This window comes from Nipponia nippon, unplaced genomic scaffold (genome assembly GCF_047370975.1).
Source record: "Nipponia nippon isolate SJK-2023a ecotype South Korea unplaced genomic scaffold, ASM4737097v1 scaffold_2, whole genome shotgun sequence".
Taxonomy (NCBI): domain Eukaryota; kingdom Metazoa; phylum Chordata; class Aves; order Pelecaniformes; family Threskiornithidae; genus Nipponia; species Nipponia nippon.
The window spans coordinates 105,700,182-105,720,919 of record NW_028262336.1 but is presented as its reverse complement, the minus strand read 5'-3'; the positions used below and the strand labels follow the sequence as shown (position 1 = coordinate 105,720,919).

The 20,738-nt window shown below is 34.3% G+C and overlaps 1 protein-coding gene across 7 annotated transcripts in view; it reads left to right on the top strand.

The window, feature by feature from the left end:
• NBEA (neurobeachin) overlaps positions 1-20,738 on the top strand; it is a 513,742-nt gene that overhangs the window by 82,725 nt on the left and 410,279 nt on the right. For all 7 annotated transcript variants that reach the window (XM_087756962.1, XM_087756961.1, XM_087756957.1 and 4 more), the window contains exons 2-5: positions 6,435-6,666; positions 12,417-12,517; positions 12,769-12,864; positions 16,662-16,783. In XM_087756962.1, coding sequence (XP_087613088.1) covers positions 6,435-6,666; positions 12,417-12,517; positions 12,769-12,864; positions 16,662-16,783 — 551 coding nt within the window. The remainder of the gene's footprint in view (positions 1-6,434; positions 6,667-12,416; positions 12,518-12,768; positions 12,865-16,661; positions 16,784-20,738) is intronic.

The following is a 20,738-nucleotide window of genomic DNA, read 5'->3' as shown; positions in this document are numbered from 1 at the left end:
TGTATGAACATCAAGGAGAGGAAGAAAATTAATAATTTTGTTTCCAAACTGCTTACCTCCTATACTGACAAGGCAAGATTTTTTATTCTAATCAAGTGTCTATTTATTTTAACCTAAAATGGTTCTCACAAACTAGTCCAAAACAGATGAGAATGGTTGTCATGTTGACTGTGATATGCCCTCATTTATTCTTGGCTTTAGAAAAGACAGAGCAAGTGTGACAGTAGTTAATTAGGAGAGGGAAGGAAGGAGTGCCTTGGTGCAAATCCGTCCTGGATGTTGTTAGAGTTGTAGTAATTATACTATTGCGATAATTGAGTTTTTCAATGACACTGTCTGTCTACTATTGTAGAATTTATATTCTTGATTTTTGCAGATAGGAATCAAACTTGAAGCAAACTAGAAAGAAGTGCTTCTTTGATGGCAATGAACAGCAAATGTAGAGATTTAGATGTTTGAAGACTTTGGTTTATTAGTTCTAATATACTTTCTTTGATCAAGACAAATACAGAAAATACAAGCCTGTTAATGTAGATGGGGAAAAAAGGTTACAACAAAGAGCTTTGGTTTTCTTGTAGATAAGTATAATCAAATTTCATTTTATGCTGGATAGATGTGAAACTGAAAAAATATCTTTGCCTGCTCAAAAGTGTTTACAGATTAAATACAAGTAGTAGATGGTTATAGATGACACCTTTTTCTCCTTGTATGCATCCTTGTAATTAAGACAACATTTGAAGAAACCAAAAACTCTGCTGAAAAATGTATACTTAATAATTAAAAGTAACTTTCAGTTTTACAGGTTAGTATTTATTAAGACTGCGAATCAGATGAGGAGTAGAGAGAAATATGTGTAAAATGTTAAAAGTGAACAGAAGTGTCCAGCTTAGGTACCAAGAAACTTCTTCTGAAGTATGAGTGCAGAACATGGAAAAATAGACTATTCTGAGAATTTTTTGATACTTTATTTATTTAACATGAAAGTAATTGCAAAGAAAAATGTTGTATTTGATCTCTCTGTATTTGATTTTCACATTTCGTTGTTGTTACTGTGTGTTTGTATTACTGTGTCATTCTTTCTTTAGCAGAATGCATTCATGTTTTTCATTTAACAAAAAAATACCAAATGCCTCTAAAATATCTTTTTGCATCTCATGCACTTCTTAAGATCCTTATGCTTGGCAGTTGTTCGGTTTTTTTTAATCACAGAAGAAATTATGTTGAAAAATCTTCATATCTTCAAGGTTTTTTTATAAAATCCGCCTAGAATAAATTCTGACCTCTGCTTTCTTTGAATTTTTCACCATTCGTTTATTTCTTCTAAGATTGACTGCCATCTTTCCTTTCCTTCTGTGTTCATTTGATGGATTTTCAAGTTAAGAAGCCATCTGTTATTGGAGAAAAGAAGACTGAGGGGTGACCTCATTGCTCTCCACAGCTTCATGAGGAGGGGAGGTGGAGAGGGAGGTGCTGATCTCTTCTCCCTGGTATCCAGTGATAGGACGCATGGGAATGGTTCAAAGGTGTGTCAAAGAAGGTTCAGACTTGACATTAGGAAGCATTTCTTTACCAAGAGGGTGGTCAAACACTGGAACAGGCTTCCTAGAGAGGTGGTCGATGCCCCAAGCCTGTCAGTGTTTAAGAGGCATTTGGACAATGCTCTCAATAACATGCTTTAATTTTTGGTCAGCCCTGAAGTGGTCAGGCAGTTGGACTAGATGATCACTGTAAGTCTCTTCCAACTCTAACTATTCTATTCTATTCTATTCTATTCTGTTCTGTTCTGTTCTGTTCTGTTCTGTTCTGTTCTCTCCTGTTCTGTTCTCTCTTCATTTCAATCCATTCTTCAGAACTTGATTTGAAGCATCTGGTTCTGAAGAATTCCTATTTTCTCAAGTAAACAATTTAATTCTAGATGTTCAGCGGCACATATTTTACTCCATTTCGAGAACTGATCTGAATATACTATCAGGCATATGTAGACAGCTTCTCTATTTTGGGGAAGTATTTCATCTCTGTTCTAGATCAAAAGGGCATAAAAGACCAGCCTAAGTTCTGCATAGATGTGTCAGCTTAGGAAGAAACACTTTTATTGCATAGCGTAATGAATGGCAGAAGCTTACTGAGGAATGGCCACAGTATTTAGAAAAATGAAGATTCTGAGTAGTGCAGCTGCTTTTGAGGATGGTTGAGATAGGTTCTTGGAGCAAGGAGTGTCAACCTGACATTGTAAACAACCTCAGGATAGGGAGGGTAGCCTAATTTGCTTATAACTGCCGGTTCAGTACGTCTTCAGGAGGAGTTATGTTTGTTGGCCATATTCATCTGACTTGGAACCATGATCTGAACATTAGTTTGCTGCTTCATTTCTTACAGTTGTGCTGTGAAAGATGCAGAATAGTTAAAAAGTGATACATGAGCCTGACAAAGTACAAGCAATAATTCAAGGTACTTAATCACAGTAAAAGCATGGTCTTTACTGAATATTAAATGTTCACTTGAAGAATGCAAATTAAGACCAAGTGTTTGACATAAGAAAAAAAATTGTGTTTGAGATCTATGATATGGAAGGAGCACTGATTTATGGTATGGTATACTGGCTCCAGTAAGGATTTCTATCTTAGGGTTCATAGTGTACTCTAGCTGAAATTTGTCTTAATACAGAACTCTTCCACATGCTATATTAAAAAGTGTTACTTTATGGCAGTATGATTTAACTTTTTTGTGTGTGCTATTGCATCCAGAACTGTACCCAAGTTATAAATTTGCAAATTCATTATGAATTTTTACAGTTGCCTACTGACAGTTTTTAATGTGGCTTAATTATGTAAAGTAGTACCCACAGGGACTCCAAGATCTCTTTTCTGGCTGATAGTAGCAGATTTGAGAGTCTGTCATTTTGTACATATGGGTAAAACTATAATAATGTGGTATTAATTTGCATTTACTAACTTTGAACTCTTCTTATATGTTGTTGTCTGGCCACTTGATATCAGAAAAATCTTTGCAGCTCTCAGTAGTTGGTGTTTTTTATCTGCATTTAATGATTTTTGGCTCTTCAGCAAACTTTGTCCTTTCTTTAGTATCCACACTTGTTAGCAGCTCATTATCATTGTGGTTCTCCACTGATAACCTCCCCCTGTTGTGAAGACTGACTGGTTATTCCCCTTACCTACTGTCTTTTGCTTGGGAAATGCAGGTGTAGGAATATTGTTAGAGAATCTTTTTTTTTTTTTTTTTGTAGTGAATGTTCTACTTCTTTTCTTGGCTGAATTATATTTTATTTTTCATGTTTTAAAGCAGAGATGGTTGGTTTTTATTACTTCTTGAACACAACTTAACCATGGTCATTTATTTCTGTATACTCACTTCATTTTTGGTCTTCTTAGACTTCTTTTTATCATGACTGTTAATAATTTTAATTTATGTTGATTGTTAGGATGACAACTTTAAAAAAATACCCCCCCCATGTTCTTAAATTTTTGCCATCACTGTTAATTAGTTCATTAATTTGTTTCCTTTATTGAGGAACTTGATTTTAATGATAATTATGATCATTGTTAGTGGCTGAAATATGCTTAAACTGCAGTTAAGGGAAAATCAGCTACATTTTAATGTTCTCTGTGGTGAAATAAGCAGTCACTCTGATGGACTATAAATCTCTTGCTGTCAAATGGACAAGTAAAATAATTGTAATACCTACTGGATAGTCCCTAGCCCAGTAGAAGATTCTCCATAAAACCAATTTTATTAGCATTCACTGTATTTTTTGATGCAGATTTGCTGTGATGTTTTATATATACAGACAGCTTGTTTTTAATAGCACTGAAACATCCCATCACTTCAGATTGATACAGTGAGCTCTGTTTCAATCTATTTTAAACGTTACATATTAGTATATTAATTTACATTAGTGAGCAAATACAGTTTGAATTATTTTAGTCTGTTGTGAATTATTTTAGTCTGTTTGAACTGTTCTATTAGCAAGAATTTTACAATGAATAGTGTTTGAGGAAATGGGATCAGTCTGTATTGAATCTCTGCATTCCAACTGAGGTATTACTATTTTTACCTTGGTTTTAGGTCTATCTGTTATCAAAAACAAATGGTGGGATTCATCTCACCTAAATTAGGTATCTGAAAGATGTATATCTAAAGATTATCATAGAATTGTTGAAGTTGGAAGGGATCTCTGGAGGTTCTCTGATCCAACCCTCCTGCACAAGCGGGGCCAACTAGAGCTCGTTGTCCAAGTCTATGTCCAGATGGCTTTTCAATGTATCCAAGGATGGAGACTCCACAAATATGGTTTCTCATCCTAGATTTCCTGCATGGAAAGAAATGGAAAGAAGTAGACACTGCCCGAAGGTGCTTCATTTCATCTTAGGATAAGCATCTAAGAGAGTTTAATTGAATATCTTCTACAGGTGCCGGTTTTACCTCTGTGCATTTCTAACATAATCTCAGAGAGGCTCATCCAGGTGGAGAGATACCTGAAAAAAACAACAACCCAGATTGCTGGTGAAGTGTGCACGAGTTACTGCTGTTTTCAGAAACAGAAACTCCACCTGGGTTTCTTGAAAAGTGTGGTGCTTTCCTCTCTAAAACTATTTAATGATTCTAAAGAATGACCGTAGAAGTACTCTGCTTCTAATTTTGACAGTTTTATTGCCTGCCAGTGGTACACATTATGTGTTTACCAAATATGCAATATATGATATATGGTCACAAGTTCTAAACTAAAATACTAATCATAATTAGGATAATAGTTTTATTTGAATGCAATTAGATGTCTCAGGGGAACTAAGGAGGTAGTTTATATATTTAGTATATTAGAAGCTTTTATGTTAGAAAATTATAAATCTACTGTTAGCAATTAATTGATAGAGAAAAAGTAATTTTTAAGTGGATGAAAAGTATGAATGAGGATAGAAGCCAAAGCTAGTCCTTGCTTAGTTGTATTAATTCTGTCTGATGATTGGAACTGAAAGAAAACTTTGATTATTTGGATAGGTTTAACCGTGAAAACAAAAGTTTGCATAGTATTTCAGCTTGCTTCTTGTTTGGAGTTTAATTTGAAGACAATACCAACTGCTTTTAAATAGGCTATGAAACAGCTTTCTATTAAAAATGAACACTGAAGTTATGCACTTGTAATTGATGAATTCTTTGAATATATTTAATTTAAAACATATTATGGCATTATTAATTATATAACTTCCTGAAACAAATAGAAAGAATGTCTTAAAACTCTTTTGGAATTAATTTATTCTGTTCTTTTGCCTTTCTGAATTAGGTGATATATTTGCAGTTATTGAAATTTAACATTGGTGCTTTCAAAATTCTTCAAGGTTACTAGGATTAAGTAGGATGAAAAAGAGTCAGGCTTTATGTCCTTCAAAATTGAAAGATGTTTCTGCCATTAAAAGGGGATTATTTTTCTAAACTAAGTTTCATATTCAGTTCAGTAAGATGTTCCGAGTTCATCTTTTTAAAGTTACGCAAGTGGCTGATTGAAATTGGTGGATTCCATTCCTTAAGATATACTTGGTCTTGACTATATATTTTGAAAATTTTTGGTAATTCTTTTTTTTTTTTTTTTTTCCTTTTTTTCCCCTCGTAAAATGTGCCCAGTAGTTGTGCTATTTAATTGGAGCTCAGGACATTGATAGCATTTTGCAAGTATCTGGGTAGGTAGGAGTCTGGCTAATGTCGAACTAATTTCATCAGTACTGCTGTTAAATTACTTTTCATCTGAGTGCTTGTTCCTCACCGAGTGCTGTCTATCCCTTGCACCAGCAATAGGTTTCCATGGCCACATGATGAACTGATCTGTGGTATAACTGAGCAAGTTTTCCATGTTTGGTTTTGTTCAGAGCAGATCACTGATACTTTTTCTGAGCATAACTGCATGACTGTTTGGGTGATACAATGGAAAGGGCAGTAAGGTCTTGCAAACATTTAACTAAGGGCAAATGTTAGCTTATATCAGGAGAAAACATAGCTAAATTATTTTCAGTGTCTTTTTATTTCTGAGCAGGCAAATTTCTCTTCAGAGAACTGTAGGAAAGCTTCAATTACTTTTGAGCTTTTCAGGTTCTGCAGCCTCTGCACTATGTCTCCCTGGGCCAGGCTACCATTTCAATTACTTTATAGTAAGGAATATTTCAAATATTTTTTAATTTATTTTATTAAAGCGTTGTATGGCAAAATTGAAGGTATTATTTTATTATATTAGTGTGTATATTTTGTACAAGCTATGTTTTTCATAGCATGATTATTAATTTGCTGTGTTACAGATCTAAGCTGTGAGTTTCTCTATCAAAATTACCTCTCATCATGGAAAAAGTATTCAGCATTTGTCACAATGAAGGTGTGAAAGGCACTAAACTATGTATTTCACATCGTAATACTGTTCTTGTTTTCTTTTGTAGCTGGTTGGTGGCGAATTTGATCTAGAGATGAACTTTATAATCCAGGATGCAGAGAGCATTACGTGCATGTCAGAGCTTTTGGAGCACTGTGATGTAACGTGCCAAGCAGAAATCTGGAGTATGTTCACAGCAATTCTACGTAAAAGTGTCCGTAATTTGCAGACTAGCACGGAAGTTGGCTTAATTGAACAGGTACTGCTGAAGATGAGTACTGTGGACGACATGATTGCAGGTATAAATTGCCAACTGATAAAATAATTATTGCATTCTTGAACTGTCAACATTTTGTGATTATGGAAGGTTTTGGGATATCTTGGTGTTCACTTAAAGTGATATTTTGGTTAGTACTGCTATTAAGTCAGAAGTACTTTTTTATCAATTTCAGAAAAATGACAAAAGTATATCTTTAGTTTAAAATATATGTAGATACAATGTTTAAAATAACTGTCTGTTAATTCATCTGAGAAAATAATGTTATCTTAGTGAGAAAAAAAAGCAATTTTGAACATAATTAAGAACAGTGCATGTTAGACTACTTACATGTCAAGGTAATATTTTAGGTTTTAAGTGCATTGATAATTTTGAGTTATTCAAATGTTAGAATTGTTATTATGATCCACGTTAAATATAACCTACATCTGACAGCATATCAGAAATTGTTCATAGCTTTGAATGCTGGACATTTGGATTATATTAAATAATCATTTCATAATGTATAGCTGTGCTCCCTGTAATATCTCTTTGGTTTTTATACCTGTTTTTTAACGTCCTGTAATTTTTTTCAGCATTAAAAAAATACCATACTTTGTTCACTTACTGAAAATAAGTGATGAAGTTGTTGCACAGCTAAGGTTTTCAGAGTACGTTTGAAGGAGTTTATGTTATTCCATACTACGTCCTGTCAGTAGCAGGGTACAGATTGTAATGCTGAATTACTTGGTTAGAGGAGCAGGTTTGGTTGTCACATTTAAATATGACAGCTAAGAACTACATATGATTAGTATTCATCTGCTCCTTATTTTTCTTGGGGAGGAACTTAAGCCAAGCAGTTTCTTTCAACTCAATGTGAAGGTAGTTCTTAATTTTTATATAGTTTGGGACTGATAGTAAGATATTTAAATTGTGAGGCATTTTTAAAAGACTGAAGAGGTTTGTCTTCTGTAATTCTAAGTTTTTAGTTGATGATCTGATTCCTGACACATATATAAGCTTTGTGGAACAGTAAACCAGTGAGGATTTCAGACCAGAAACAAGAGGAGGATAACAGCAGCATGAAATCTGGATTATTCAGGAATGTTTTTGTCCTTGGCCTTTTTCAGTATAAAGGTGTCTATAATATTAAGTATTTGATAAAGCTACATTCTGTATTTCAAAGCAAGTCTTAGTGAACACCTTGTTGATTAGAAATGTATGCATAAATGCTAAAACCAGAAATGTTATGCTAAATATTGTACTGCAAGATTCAGACTGAAGTATAATAGATCAGTAGGTTCACAAACCAATGATTTTCACCAAGTATGCTTTGTTTTGCAGGACTTGTAAATATGTCAGAATAATATAAGGGCAAAGATACTGTTTATTCCACATTAAATATAAGACATTAGTTGATGAAAACAAGCATTTTTATCTTGAAGTTTTTCAGGGTTTCACTCATGGAAGTAATGTGCTTACATCAGTAATCATACCAATACAATTTGTCTGATTGGAGCTCCCCTAAATAGTACTTCTCTATGTGGCGTATATAACTGTGATGATGTCCCCATTAGAGAGAAATTTTAAAAAATGCTTAGCTAATTGTAGAAGTCAGAAATCAAGAGTATAGGATCTGGCTTCCAGGAGCATTTGGGAATTGAAAAATAACTCTGAATTTGCAACTATTACTATAAACCAGGGGTAGTACATTAATAAAATAATTAATGGAGCCTCTACCCATTAATCTTGTTCTGAGAGTGGTCACACAGTACTTCAGAAAGAGACCTTTCACAGAAAAAACATCAGTAAGCCTGCTCTTCAGTATACTTACACGGATGAAGAGAGCACATATTTAATTTAAAATCAAAGCTGAAAATTGGAGTTCTGATGGCATTTTAGCTCTACAATGTGTGTGAAATTATCTGAATAGTGTGTATATCATGAGCAGGGGTTTAACAGAATCACACTTTGTAGGGTCTTTCTCTGAGAACTGTAAATAGATCTGAAAATTTTTCTGACAAAGACATGGAAGCAACTAAATTCATCATTTTGCTTTTATCTCTTGATTTCTGCAAGCACCTCACCACCCTTTTATAAATGGTAACAGTGTTGGTAATAAGTCTTACAAGTAATAAATATGGTCATGTAATAACTAGTCCAACGGTAGGCACTTGATGACAAAATCAGTGACAACTAATGCAGTGTCTGTGTTCCCTAATCTTCTATGCAGAAGTTGAGGTCATAATTGACTTCAGATGATTGTAGAACTGCTTTGCTCCAAGTATTTCTATGAACTTTCCAAACCCAGAGAATGAAGTAAGAAATTTTGTGGCAAAATGATTTTTAACATTCAGGGAGGATATTTTGAACAAGAGCTGTGTTAGTGCTTACTCCTAGGAAGTTAGTACCCTTTCTTCCCAAAACAGTTGCTAATACTCTGTCAGCCCAATGTTTTGCAATTGGCTTTCATCATCTGGGAAGGGTACAGGTTTTCCGGGTTTTATTTGTTTTTTTTTCTGGGGAGTTTTTTGTTTGTTTTTAGGTCATCTCACTTGTTCCTTTGTGAAACGCTGTGCTTAGACCTAGGTAAGGTTTAAATAGACAAGACAGGCATAATCTCTGTTTTATGTTCTGACAGCACACTTTCAGGACCAGTCTAAGTCTGAAGCCACTCTTCTCTGGTTTTATGAAAGTAAGACAACAGTAAATAAACATGTATCCAATCTTTTGCAGTGAGAAGAACTTGTTTATCTCTTTAGATGAAGATTATCAGATTCATGAGGCTTCTCAGCACTTTAAATACCTCAATTCTTGAGATTTTGCAGATTCTGTGGTCAAGAATAAAAGCTTAATCACCTCGAAAGTCTCAATTACAATCCAAATGGGATCATTGCCACTTGTATTCCAATTTGCTTTTCAGAAGCATCACCTGTCGGAAGTCACCTTTGTACTGTGATAATCTGCTATACTAAGATAGGGGATGGTCAGCCATTTTATCAGTGGTTAAGGGGAAAAGATTACTAAAATATTTGCATAGGCAATTAGCATATATTTTTTTTTTAACAGCTGCACAGGATCTTCCTTGAGGGATTCACTTTTTACAGTTCTCTATTTCCAGGTGATGAGTAGTGAAGCAGATCATCTGCTCTGAGAGACTCTTTGGGATAGTGTGTCTGTAGTACCTTCAGAGAAATCTGAATGGTGGATGAGAAAGTAGCCTGAACTCGTACAGACTGGATATGTCTCCCTTGAGGCCCATTTTATTTCCCGCAGTTCTGTTATGATGCTATAGGTAATTGGTCTAAAATTGTTGAAACTGAACTCTTAAGCACTGAAACAGTTCCTAGTTTTTAAGCAAAAATGTTAGGTTTTGACTGCTCTGTCATTAATGGGCTGTTAACATGTATTTCTTTCAACTGGTTCCATAAGAAAAACTGCAAAATTATGACATTCTCTATTGCCAGCCTGTAGAAATTAATTTACTTCACCAACAGAGTTAAAATGCACAATTTCATGTCTGTTTGTTATTAAAATGTTAAGGAGGCATGAGGGTAGTTTTCCTGAAGTTGTGTTTCCAATGCTGTTTAATATATCTTCTAAAGTTAATGCCATACTATTAATTTTGATATAAACTCATTGTTACTTGAAAGACAGGCAGGCTCTTTACCATTGTATTTTCATAGTAAATGACTGAATTAAGCATTCCTTTGAGGTTTCTGGTTAATTTATAGATCATATATAAACTGTGTTGTATGAAAGTAGTTAGAAGGTGCCATTAACAGAAATAAAACCTGTTTCATTCAGTGCATTTTAGAAATGCATTAAAAATGAGAAATGATGCATGTTTTCTCCTTCTGGACTTCATATTATTTTACACAATCTTGTTTCTGAAATAAGATCATACATACTAGTTATATATGTGATCTTATTTAAGATAAAAAAAAAGAAGTAAACATTAAAAAAATCCAGTTGTAGCATGTTTTGTGACCTTTGTCCATTTATAGATGAGTTGATTATTAGGATTTGTAAACCAGATGTGGGCTGACTCCTTTATACAAGATTTCTAGTAAGTATGAATAAAGTTGGGTAATAGAGTACAGTTCTTTTTAAGTCTTGTTATATTGAAACAAGAAACAAACCTTCTTTAGAGGTGCTTACAGCAATATTTTTAAGTAGCATTAAATGCTTCAGCTTCCACAGATGTTCTTTGCTGTATCTTTACTTGTTACCTACTGAGTTTCACTCTTTCAGGTCTTTGTTTTACCCAGAGTTATGTTGTTAGGGAGCTTACATTTATTTCTCTCCATCAATGTTTTATTCATTATCTATAAATATGTATTTCTAATGCCTGTGGGTTATCAACATCTTCAGTAGAAATAAAAAATTTTCTGTGCCATAAGGTAGTACAGGGCTTACAATGCTTACTGAAGACCAAAAGTTGGTTTCATAGTGGAACTAGTTAAACAGATATTGATGATTTTACTCAAACACACATACGTAGGGTTTTGCAGAGAGAAAATTTGTTTTAAAACAAAATATCAATGCAAAATGTCCTTGAAAAGGATGGATGCTTTTTAAGACTGCTCTTTGTCAGCACCTCTGAGAGTGCAAATGTAAGCTTACTCATGTCTTCTATAATAAATAATAAATTATAATAAATAATAATAATAAATTATAATAAATATAATAAATAAGCAAATGTAAGCTTACTCATGTCTTCTAGAAGTTTTATGGCGGGAATTTTCTGACTGTTGAGCAGATTGAAAAAGTTTGTTAATGCTGATTCTATTGTGTCATAGCTTTTTTGTTATGGAAACTCTGTAATTCACTGCTGGATCTCTGAATTAAATTTCATATGCCACATCTGTGAAGATAAACAAATTGTTTTTCCTCCTGCTAGAGGAAGTAGTAATTCTTAGTAATGTGTTTTATTCCAGAAGAAAGTGTGGAGTATAATGCGAGGTCCAGCATCCCACAAGCTAACAAATTCTTAAAATGAAATTCTGTGTTTTAAAAATAGAGATCCAAGAACTAGAAGTAATTTTAAACCTGATATTCTCTGAAAGGCAGGCTATGTAGTGTTATTACATTAAAATAGTGTTATTACTTTAAGAGTTTTTGGGTTTTGAGATGTTTTAATGAAAGCTGTATTACATAAGTTCATTAGCAATTTTGATAACTTCTTTTTATTGTGGTCTTTTATTGTTTTCTCACTATGATTTTTTTGATTTTTTTGTGGGTTTTGTTGTGTTTGTGTTTTTTTTTTTCCCCTGGCCTTTCATTGTGGTAAAAATTAGAATCATTATTTCTGTAGCAAAATTGTGGGAACCATAAAAATTCTTAGTATTCTTAAATACTTTTCTTTAAAAAATTCTTAGTATAATGTGCTGTGCTTAAGTTAAAGAATAATGTCAAGCATCTTTTTGGTCAGAAATTTTTGAAAAATATAACTTCAGAGGAATGAAGAAACCCAAAAGTATGTGACAGAAAGGAGCAAGCAAGAAGTTCATAATGTATGATGGATGTTGTGAAATTGGAAGAATTAATTCTTCATAAATTTAATAGATACTTTCTTCAAAGTGCAACGCAAAATCTAAAACTGCTTATGGAAATTTATTTCTAAAATAACTAAAACAATGAGAATATGAAATCCTTTGTAAAATATTTAAGGCAACTAAGTTTGATTTTTAGAATTTGTGAATACACTTACTTTTATAGGTATTAACTTTTTCAGCTTTTTTGTCAAACAATGAAATTCAGAGTTCAGAATAACTTTATTTTCCTTTGAAGATCTTCTAGTTGATATGTTGGGGGTTCTTGCCAGCTACAGCATCACTGTCAAAGAGTTGAAGCTTTTGTTCAGCATGCTTCGAGGCGAAAATGGAATCTGGGTAAGCTGTGATCAGATAAAGCATTAAGTGTCATTCCATTAGAGCCTGAAGTTAACATAAATTGTCTCCTGGGACATATAAACTTGAATTATTTTTTTTCATGTTGATTGAACATATGTTTATGAAGCATTTTTGCTAACTACTTTAGAGTTAATTTGCTGTGTTGTTTGAAAACCGTCCAGTTTCCGTTGTAGCCTAGAGAGTACAAAAATGGTTGCATTGACTTTTGTGCAATTTTCTTGTTTTCACAGCCAAGACATGCAGTTAAACTATTATCAGTCCTTAATCAGATGCCACAGAGACATGGGCCCGATACCTTTTTCAACTTCCCAGGCTGTAGTGCTGCAGTAAGTTTTCAACCAAAATACTAGAACTTGAGGAACAAATAAATTGCTCCTCATTTGCATTTCCTTTCATTTGGTTTTGGAAATTCTTGAAAAGGAAATGAGAGGGGAAGTACATGCTTGAGTAGCATAGACCTTGCCTTCCATAGGTTTGCAAGGTATTTGTAGTGTTGAGAAGTTACACTTGTGAGGGTAGAATGTCAAATAACAGATTTTTGTCCGGGGAAATGATCGTAAAAGGGAAAACTGAAAATTCCAAAGAACAGTATTATTTTATTTGAATAATGTAATTCATATTATAAAGCAGAGGCTTGTGCAAAATACAGGGATGAGCTTGTGCATGTCATCACAGATTACAGTGACAGCTTAGTCACAAATTTTATTATATCTTTTTGTCTGAACTCCATCAGCTGTTTCCTTTCCCTCAAGGCAGTGATTTAAATGCAGTATTTTTGGCTTTACTTTTTGAGATAACTTATGATGATGAAATTGTATTTCCTCTCTAAACCTTCTCAAATGGATATTTGCTCTTCCATTCACTGCATGTATGTTCAGAAAAAGCTACAAATAAATTCAAATGTTGTATACAGATTTATAAATATGATTATTAAGGCAGTAAATACAAATGCTTAAAAATGAGAAATCCGTATTTGAGGTTCAGTTCCATGCTGGTATAGAATAGTATATGCTCATGGTAGAACTTGGAATCTTTTAAGAGGAAATAATCCTGGGATGCCTGTCTTTTCATACCAGTGCAGGAAGGGTGTTAGGACCTTCTCTTGGGCTGTTCTACTTGTATTTCCTTAATAGCACTGATAGTTTTCTTCAAGCATAAACCACCCCCTCCTCTTCTTTGTGAATACAGCTGTTGGTGTGGTAGCTTGCATCAGGAAAATAAACTGGCTGAAAATCACTGTTTTTCACCTGGGTTATTTTTGGCTAGATCACTTCCCTGATCTTGTTTGATATTCAGCTGCACAAACAGATGTGTCAGCAAAATGCATAGGGTGGATTGTGTAAGGAATTAATTACTAAGTTTTGAAAGAGAGAGTTTCATTTGCTGCTGCTAAATTAAAACCACAGTTAACCTCTCCTAAAAGTACATGCAGCAGCAAGACAGCTGTTGCAGAATATGAATGTCTACAATGACACATACTGCTTTGACATTTCTGGGCTTCAGAGGCAAACCCTGATGAAATGTCTCTCTTAAATTTAATTTTGTATTAGAGCTTCAAGAAAAGTTTTGCAGGGGAAGAATTTCAAATACTCCTCCTTGTCCAAAGAGATGCATCAATTATTGGAAATCATATTTAAAATTAAGTTCTTAGTACTGACAGTTTTACAGGGGCATAAAGTTTCTTGATTGAAATGCACAATAGGCATTTCTCTTTTCTTGGTTAGGATCTTGTTTCACGTACCACTCGTCATTGACTGTGCACCTGTAAATCAAGAAATACGAGTTTCAAATTTACATTTCTTGAGCAGTGCATGCTGGATTACATTATGAAGTTCTGGAGAGGAGTCATCCTCTGAAGTGGACCAAGGGTGATTACTTACAAAATGACCCAAACAACAAAGCACTTCATTAGAAGAAAGAGAATGGATAGGACCTAGTTTACTAGCGCTGAGTTCAGGTTTTCAGGTGTGATGCACAGTGATGACATCAGACAGAAAAACAGCATAATGTTTACCTGGCATGGTAAATATCACATTGGCCCTCCTTAAAGTTGGGTGCATGCTGCTTGTATAACCAAGACTTCAGTGGCAGTATGAAAGAGCCAAGAGTCTGCTGAACCAGTCTGCTGATCTGCTGGTGAGATCTGCTTCACTATCCCAACTGAAGGGCTCTTCCCAGTACCGTTACATCTCTGCCAGTCAGTATAAGTAGTACGTTAGTCACTCCATTAGCAGGACACCTTGTGATGGTGGTAGTATTCCCAGGTGTTGTTCCTGTTTGTCATCAAGGAGCTCTTTTCCTGTTTCAGGCAGGGAACTTCCTCTCAGGAAGCGGGATTGATATCCCAAAGGAGTTCCTTGAAATGTTTTGTACAGAGCAGTTGGTACAAGGCTAGTAGCAGAATTGGTGTTATTTCTTTTGTCTGGTCAAATACTAGCATAATCTGAGCACATTGCTGTATCTAATCATAAAATTTACTGAGTTCCTTATCATTCTTAATTACCTGTTTCTCTGCTCTTAAAACTCTTTCAGCAATTGCCTTGCATATAAAAATAATGAAAAGTCAGCCCCACTCTGTACCATTTTTTAATGTACTTGACTACATTGACATAGAATCTTAGTGTGGTTATTGTGACTCTATTGCTAAAAGACTCGTGTCTCTTCTTATTTTAACCAATAGATGAGTTTGCTACAATTCTTGGTAGTCTTCTGTATGAATTAGGACAGTACAAGATTTGAGCACTCCCAAAAAAGTATTTCCAACTGTGACTCATAAGTATCACACAGAATCACAGAAGGGTTGAGGTTGGAAGGGATCTCTGGAGGTCATCTCGGCCAACCTCCCTATACTGAATCAGGGCCACCTAGAGCAGGCTGCCCAGGACCGTGTCCAGACGGCTTTTGAGCATCTCCAAGGACAGCGACTTCACAACCTCTCTGGGCAACCTGGACCAGTGCTCAGTCAGTATCAGTGATACCTTTGATAAGAACACAATACCATCAGTGCAAGGATTAATTAACTAATCTTTATTATTGTAAAGTGTAGTAAGAGTTTAAATTATCTTACTGAAACTGAAAAATATCAGTTAAATACACTTAGAAAAAACATGCTATTGTTATTTAGAAAATTATTTTCTTCTGCTTTGCATTCATATACAAAATGTTTCAAGAAGTAGTATTAAAGGCTATTATTCCTTAACTACTTTTGTGTAAAATTATTCTATATTTTGTCTGATGGAGGAAGAAAGAGTTTATTGTAATGAGTGCCTACTACAGTAATCTCTAAGTTATTACACACACTTAATTTCTTAAATTTTTAAAATTACTTCATATTGTGTATAGTTCTCATACTGAGGGGAAAAAATGTTTTATCTTTTAGTGGTATTATAGAAAACACTTACTTTGTAAGTGACCTCTGAAGTTCATCTTGTCTGATTTCCTACCTAAAGAGTGCCTAACTTCAAAGTTAGATCAGGTATTCAGGGCCTTGCCCAGGATTAAAGAGTTCTCTGAAATGTGTTCATCCGTCAGCCCATAAAAATAAAATATTGAAGAATCAAATTTCTTCCCAGGCCATGCCTTACTATTAATGTACTTAACTGAGAACGGGGGTAAAATTTTCAGTCTCTTACCTTACTAAGTATTCATAGGAAAAAAACTTGATAGTTCTCTTAAATCTCAGAGAACAACCTTTTTTATACTGTAGTTTTAACAGTGAATCTCTATTGTACTATCTGTTAAGATTAATTTGATCTTAATGTTTAATTCTATTGATGAGATTAATACTTACTGAAAGCTGAATTTATAGTTTAATTTCTGCAGAAGTAATTTTTCTGTTTTTTTCTCTTGATATTGTCCCTTCACAAATTTAATTTCATGTCCTCTATTGGTAGAATTTATGTAGTTAAAAATTGAAATATTTTAAAATAGATGGAATACTAATGCATTTATTCAAAAGCACTAATTGAAGGGGGGTTTTTTTATATTCTTCTTTAATATTTGAAAGTTAAAGCAGATCTGCAGATCTAGAATGACAGGATTTTAGAAGGGCATTACCTTTAACAATACTTCTCAAAAAATTCATTTTTTGACTTGCGATTTCCTTTTTCTTCCCCCCTCCCAGGCAATTGCATTGCCTCCTATTGCTAAGTGGCCTTATCAAAACGGATTTACTCTTAACACCTGGTTTCGTATGGATCCGCTAAACAATATCAATGTAGATAAGGATAAACCCTATCTTTATTGGTAAGTAACTTACAACACTGCAGTTATGGTTTGTTTTGGCTTCCTAATAGCAGTTAATCTTTCTCATTGTTTTTAGTTTCTGACATGCTTTTTTTCACCCAAATATCTGCAGATTTTAATGGCTGTTTACTGTATACAAACTGCTACAAAGTCATCTGTCCTTTTTGCTTCGCAATTTATAAATCCAGGAATGCAAGACATGTGCCTTGCAGATAAACCATAAAATCTAGTCTTGTGGTTTCTTTAGGTGTTTTAAAATATATGATTTCTTAGAGCACTGTTTGCACAGTAGCTAGAGGTAATAGAAAGTAGATCTGTGAATATGAAAATGGCTCAATGATCACCTGTTCCCAAAAATGGAAGCTATATTTCATAATACGTTAATTGCAGAAGAGACAATTTTAGTTTACTTGAGTTTGCTGTTATGCTAAAAATAGAAATAATAGTTGCATCCTTAATAAAGTCCTCTGATATTTAGAGAATATGCTCTAATAGTAAAAATGTTTATCCTATTGGTCAATCATGAAAAAAGTTTTTTTCACTTCAGAAATTAATTATATATCTGCTCAAGTATGGTTGTCTTAGCTGAAGAAAAAAAGGAATGAGCAAAATAAGGAACCTTCTGTTGTGTCAGAACATGCCGGTATTTTCTTCAGCACTTCTTCATTCTTTATGTATTTGCTATTTAGTGCTCTTACCTTTTCTCATATTCTTAAAGACTGCAGATCAGCTGTGCAGATAGATGAGGATTGGACATAAGCAAGATCTATGAAGTTTTATCAGCTCAGGAAAACAGGAGTAGGACAAGGAGGGAAGTAACCAAAAGTAACGTTTCTCACTTTGTAGTCATTCCAGGTAGCCTAAAGAGCAGAACTTTTTAGTCATCAACTGAGGAGAGGACCAGTAGATGTGGTCTCAGGAAGGTACTTTTACCATCAATACATAAAAATCTTACTGTGCATTTACTTGGAAAACCAAAATAATTCATATTTTTTATGGAACAAATATCAGATTAAAAATAATTTAGGTTTATTCTGAAGAAAAAAATTACTACATTTTCTCTAAATTACCATCTGGGATAATGCTTTTCCATGTGTCTGTTTTCTGCTAAGTGCTATAGTTATTTTACTATGGAGATTTTTTCAAGCTGTTGGCTATAGCTATGTTTATTAGTATGATCTATATTTTATTTATGTCCTGTCAAGGACAATAACAAATGCAATTATAGGATTGAACATGCATACAGGAATTTAACATGATCATTTGTTTCTCAGCCAGAACTTACGTTTCAGAATTGGCAACTTTATGTGGTGTATTTGATTTGAGAACTTGTTACTGCCTCAGAACAGGAAAAGCATACTTCAAAGTTGCACAGCCCATGATGTATACTGCTTTTCTTATGGTTAGTAGTGTAGAAGACCTTTAGCCTGAGTGATTAATATGATTCTTTCTGATTCCAATACAATGAAGAAGCAGCAATGGTCTTAGGTTAGAATAACTTTAGATGTTTGATTATTTATTTTTATACATATTTTTTGCCGTGATGTAGTTCTGATGTTTATTATTATGTGATTACAATTCTTATTGAATTCTAAGATTTTTGAGCATGCTTTTTAACATATTTTTTGCACTGAAATAGTTTAAAATCCTTCATGTGTTAAGCATTCCTAAATATTTATGGATATTTCATATTTGTCTGTGTCAGAGGGAATTTACTTCTCATTCCATTTTTAAGTATATTGATTTAGACCTTTTCTCTAGCCTATATTCACTTTGCTATAAATAAGTGGTATAGCTTAAAATAATTGCCACGTATACTCAAATATCTGTATTTAATAAACATATTTTTCCTTGATTAGAGTGGTTGGTTTTGAACATCTCAATGATAATTATCAAAGAAACTCGAATTTCTTCCTTCAAAAGAATTCTAGGTCTCACATTATACTATAAAGAATATTTTTTAATTAACATACTTCTTATTAGCTACAACCGTAACATTTCCATGTTTGCTTAAAAAACGCCCACTGACAGTATGATTTACCTATAGTAAGTAATTTAATATAATATCTGTTTATTAGAGAGATTGATTAGAATAAAGAGTCTAGCAGAGTAAGAAACATTTTTTTTCCTATGAGTTTATCTTTCCCTATGGTTGATGTGTGCTTTTGTTTGTTTTCATGTTTTTTCTGTTTTCATAACCCAGAACATACCAAAATAATACCTTCTGTATTTTGTTGTTGCAGCTTGGAAACCTGGAGAGAAAGTATAGCCCCAAAACATAGGGAGTTTCAACTCTCTTATTGTAGTGCATAAAGGATAACCTCTCTAGGAAGCATAGGTATTTTGCTGCATGGACAGACTCTTCAAGTAATCTTTGGGCATATCCATGCTGAATGAATGACTCATTATCTCACACACACACACTTTCATGCACAAATCTTTAATTATAGTTCAGTGTCTCTCTTACGTTATCTCTTGTTATGGAATATATGTAAAGGGAGAGTATTTATCAAGAGTGGGAAATAAAACTTCTGTGACTAACAAGGTGGAACTTTGCAAGTGCTTCATATGAGCCACAGAAAGAAGTCAGTCTTACAGAAATCAAATGCCAAAGTTGAGCCTGTGTAGATGTAATGTAATACACATAAGAGAAACTGAATATGCCAACATCAGAAAAAAATTAGGAACAATGCAAATACTTGTCATTTTTATGTAGTGGCTTAAACCAAGCCATAATTAATAACTAAAAACAGGAAAAATATTAAAACTAAATCATCCATCTAAACTTCTTTACACAGATATTAGACTTTGCCATATGAAAGGTTTAGTCACACACAACCACTACCAAGAGGAAGATACCAAAGCAAGGATTTTTTTTCTTTCAATGTGCTTTTTGGGCATGTAATATCTTTTTCTGTTTAACTAGATGAAAAATGTGTCATATAAATGAACTCTTTCTTCATAGTTTCTTCTTAAAAGTCATCTGTCTTTTAAAAAATCTTTATTTTAAAAGCACTAACTTAGTAGCATGCACAACTTCAAAGAGGACTCTGATTTGAATCAGAGGTGCTGAAAGCAACGTCAGCTAGAACAGGTTCCTCAGGACCTTCTCCAGTCAGGTTTTTTGAATAGCTTCACAAATAGAGACATCACAACCTCACCGGGAAACCTGTACCAGTCTTTGACCACCATCACAATGGTTTGATCACCCTCACAATGGTTTATCAATTTCAATTTGTGTCCATTGCGTCTTGTCCTTTCAGGGGATATCATCAAGAAGTCTCTGGCTCAGTCTTTTTTACTCCCCGCTCGTCAGGTATTTAAACATGTCGTCTTTTCTCCAGGCTAAACAGTTCCATATCTCAGCCTCTTCTCATGTGTCAGAGGCTTTGATCATTCAGTCCTTTGCTGGTCTCAGTCTGGTATGTCCCTGTCTTTCTTGTGCTGTGCAGAGCAGAACTGGACACAATACTCCAGATGTGGTCTCTGCAGTGTTGAGGACTGGGGAAGGATCACCTCCCTCAACCTGCTGGCAATGCTTTTCCTAATGCAGCCCAGGATACCATTGGCAGCCTTTGCCATGAGGATGCATTACTGGTCAACTTATTGTCCACCCAGACCACCAGGTCCCTTTCTGCAAAGCTGATTTCCAACTGGTCAGTACCCAGCATATACTGGTGCTTGGGGCAGTTCCTCCTCAGGGGTAGGACTTTGCACTTCCTTTTGTTTATCTTCATGAGATGCTTGTTGGCCTGTTTCTCCAACCTGCTATGGTTCCTCTGAATGACTGCGCACTTATCTGGTGTAACAGCCACTCCTTCCAATTTTGTATCTGTAAGCTTGCTGAAGGTGCACTCTGTCTCACCGTTCAGGTTGTTAATGAAGCTGAACAAGATTGGACCCAGTGTTGACACCTGGGGTACTCCAATAGTAACTGGCCTCCAACTGGACTCAC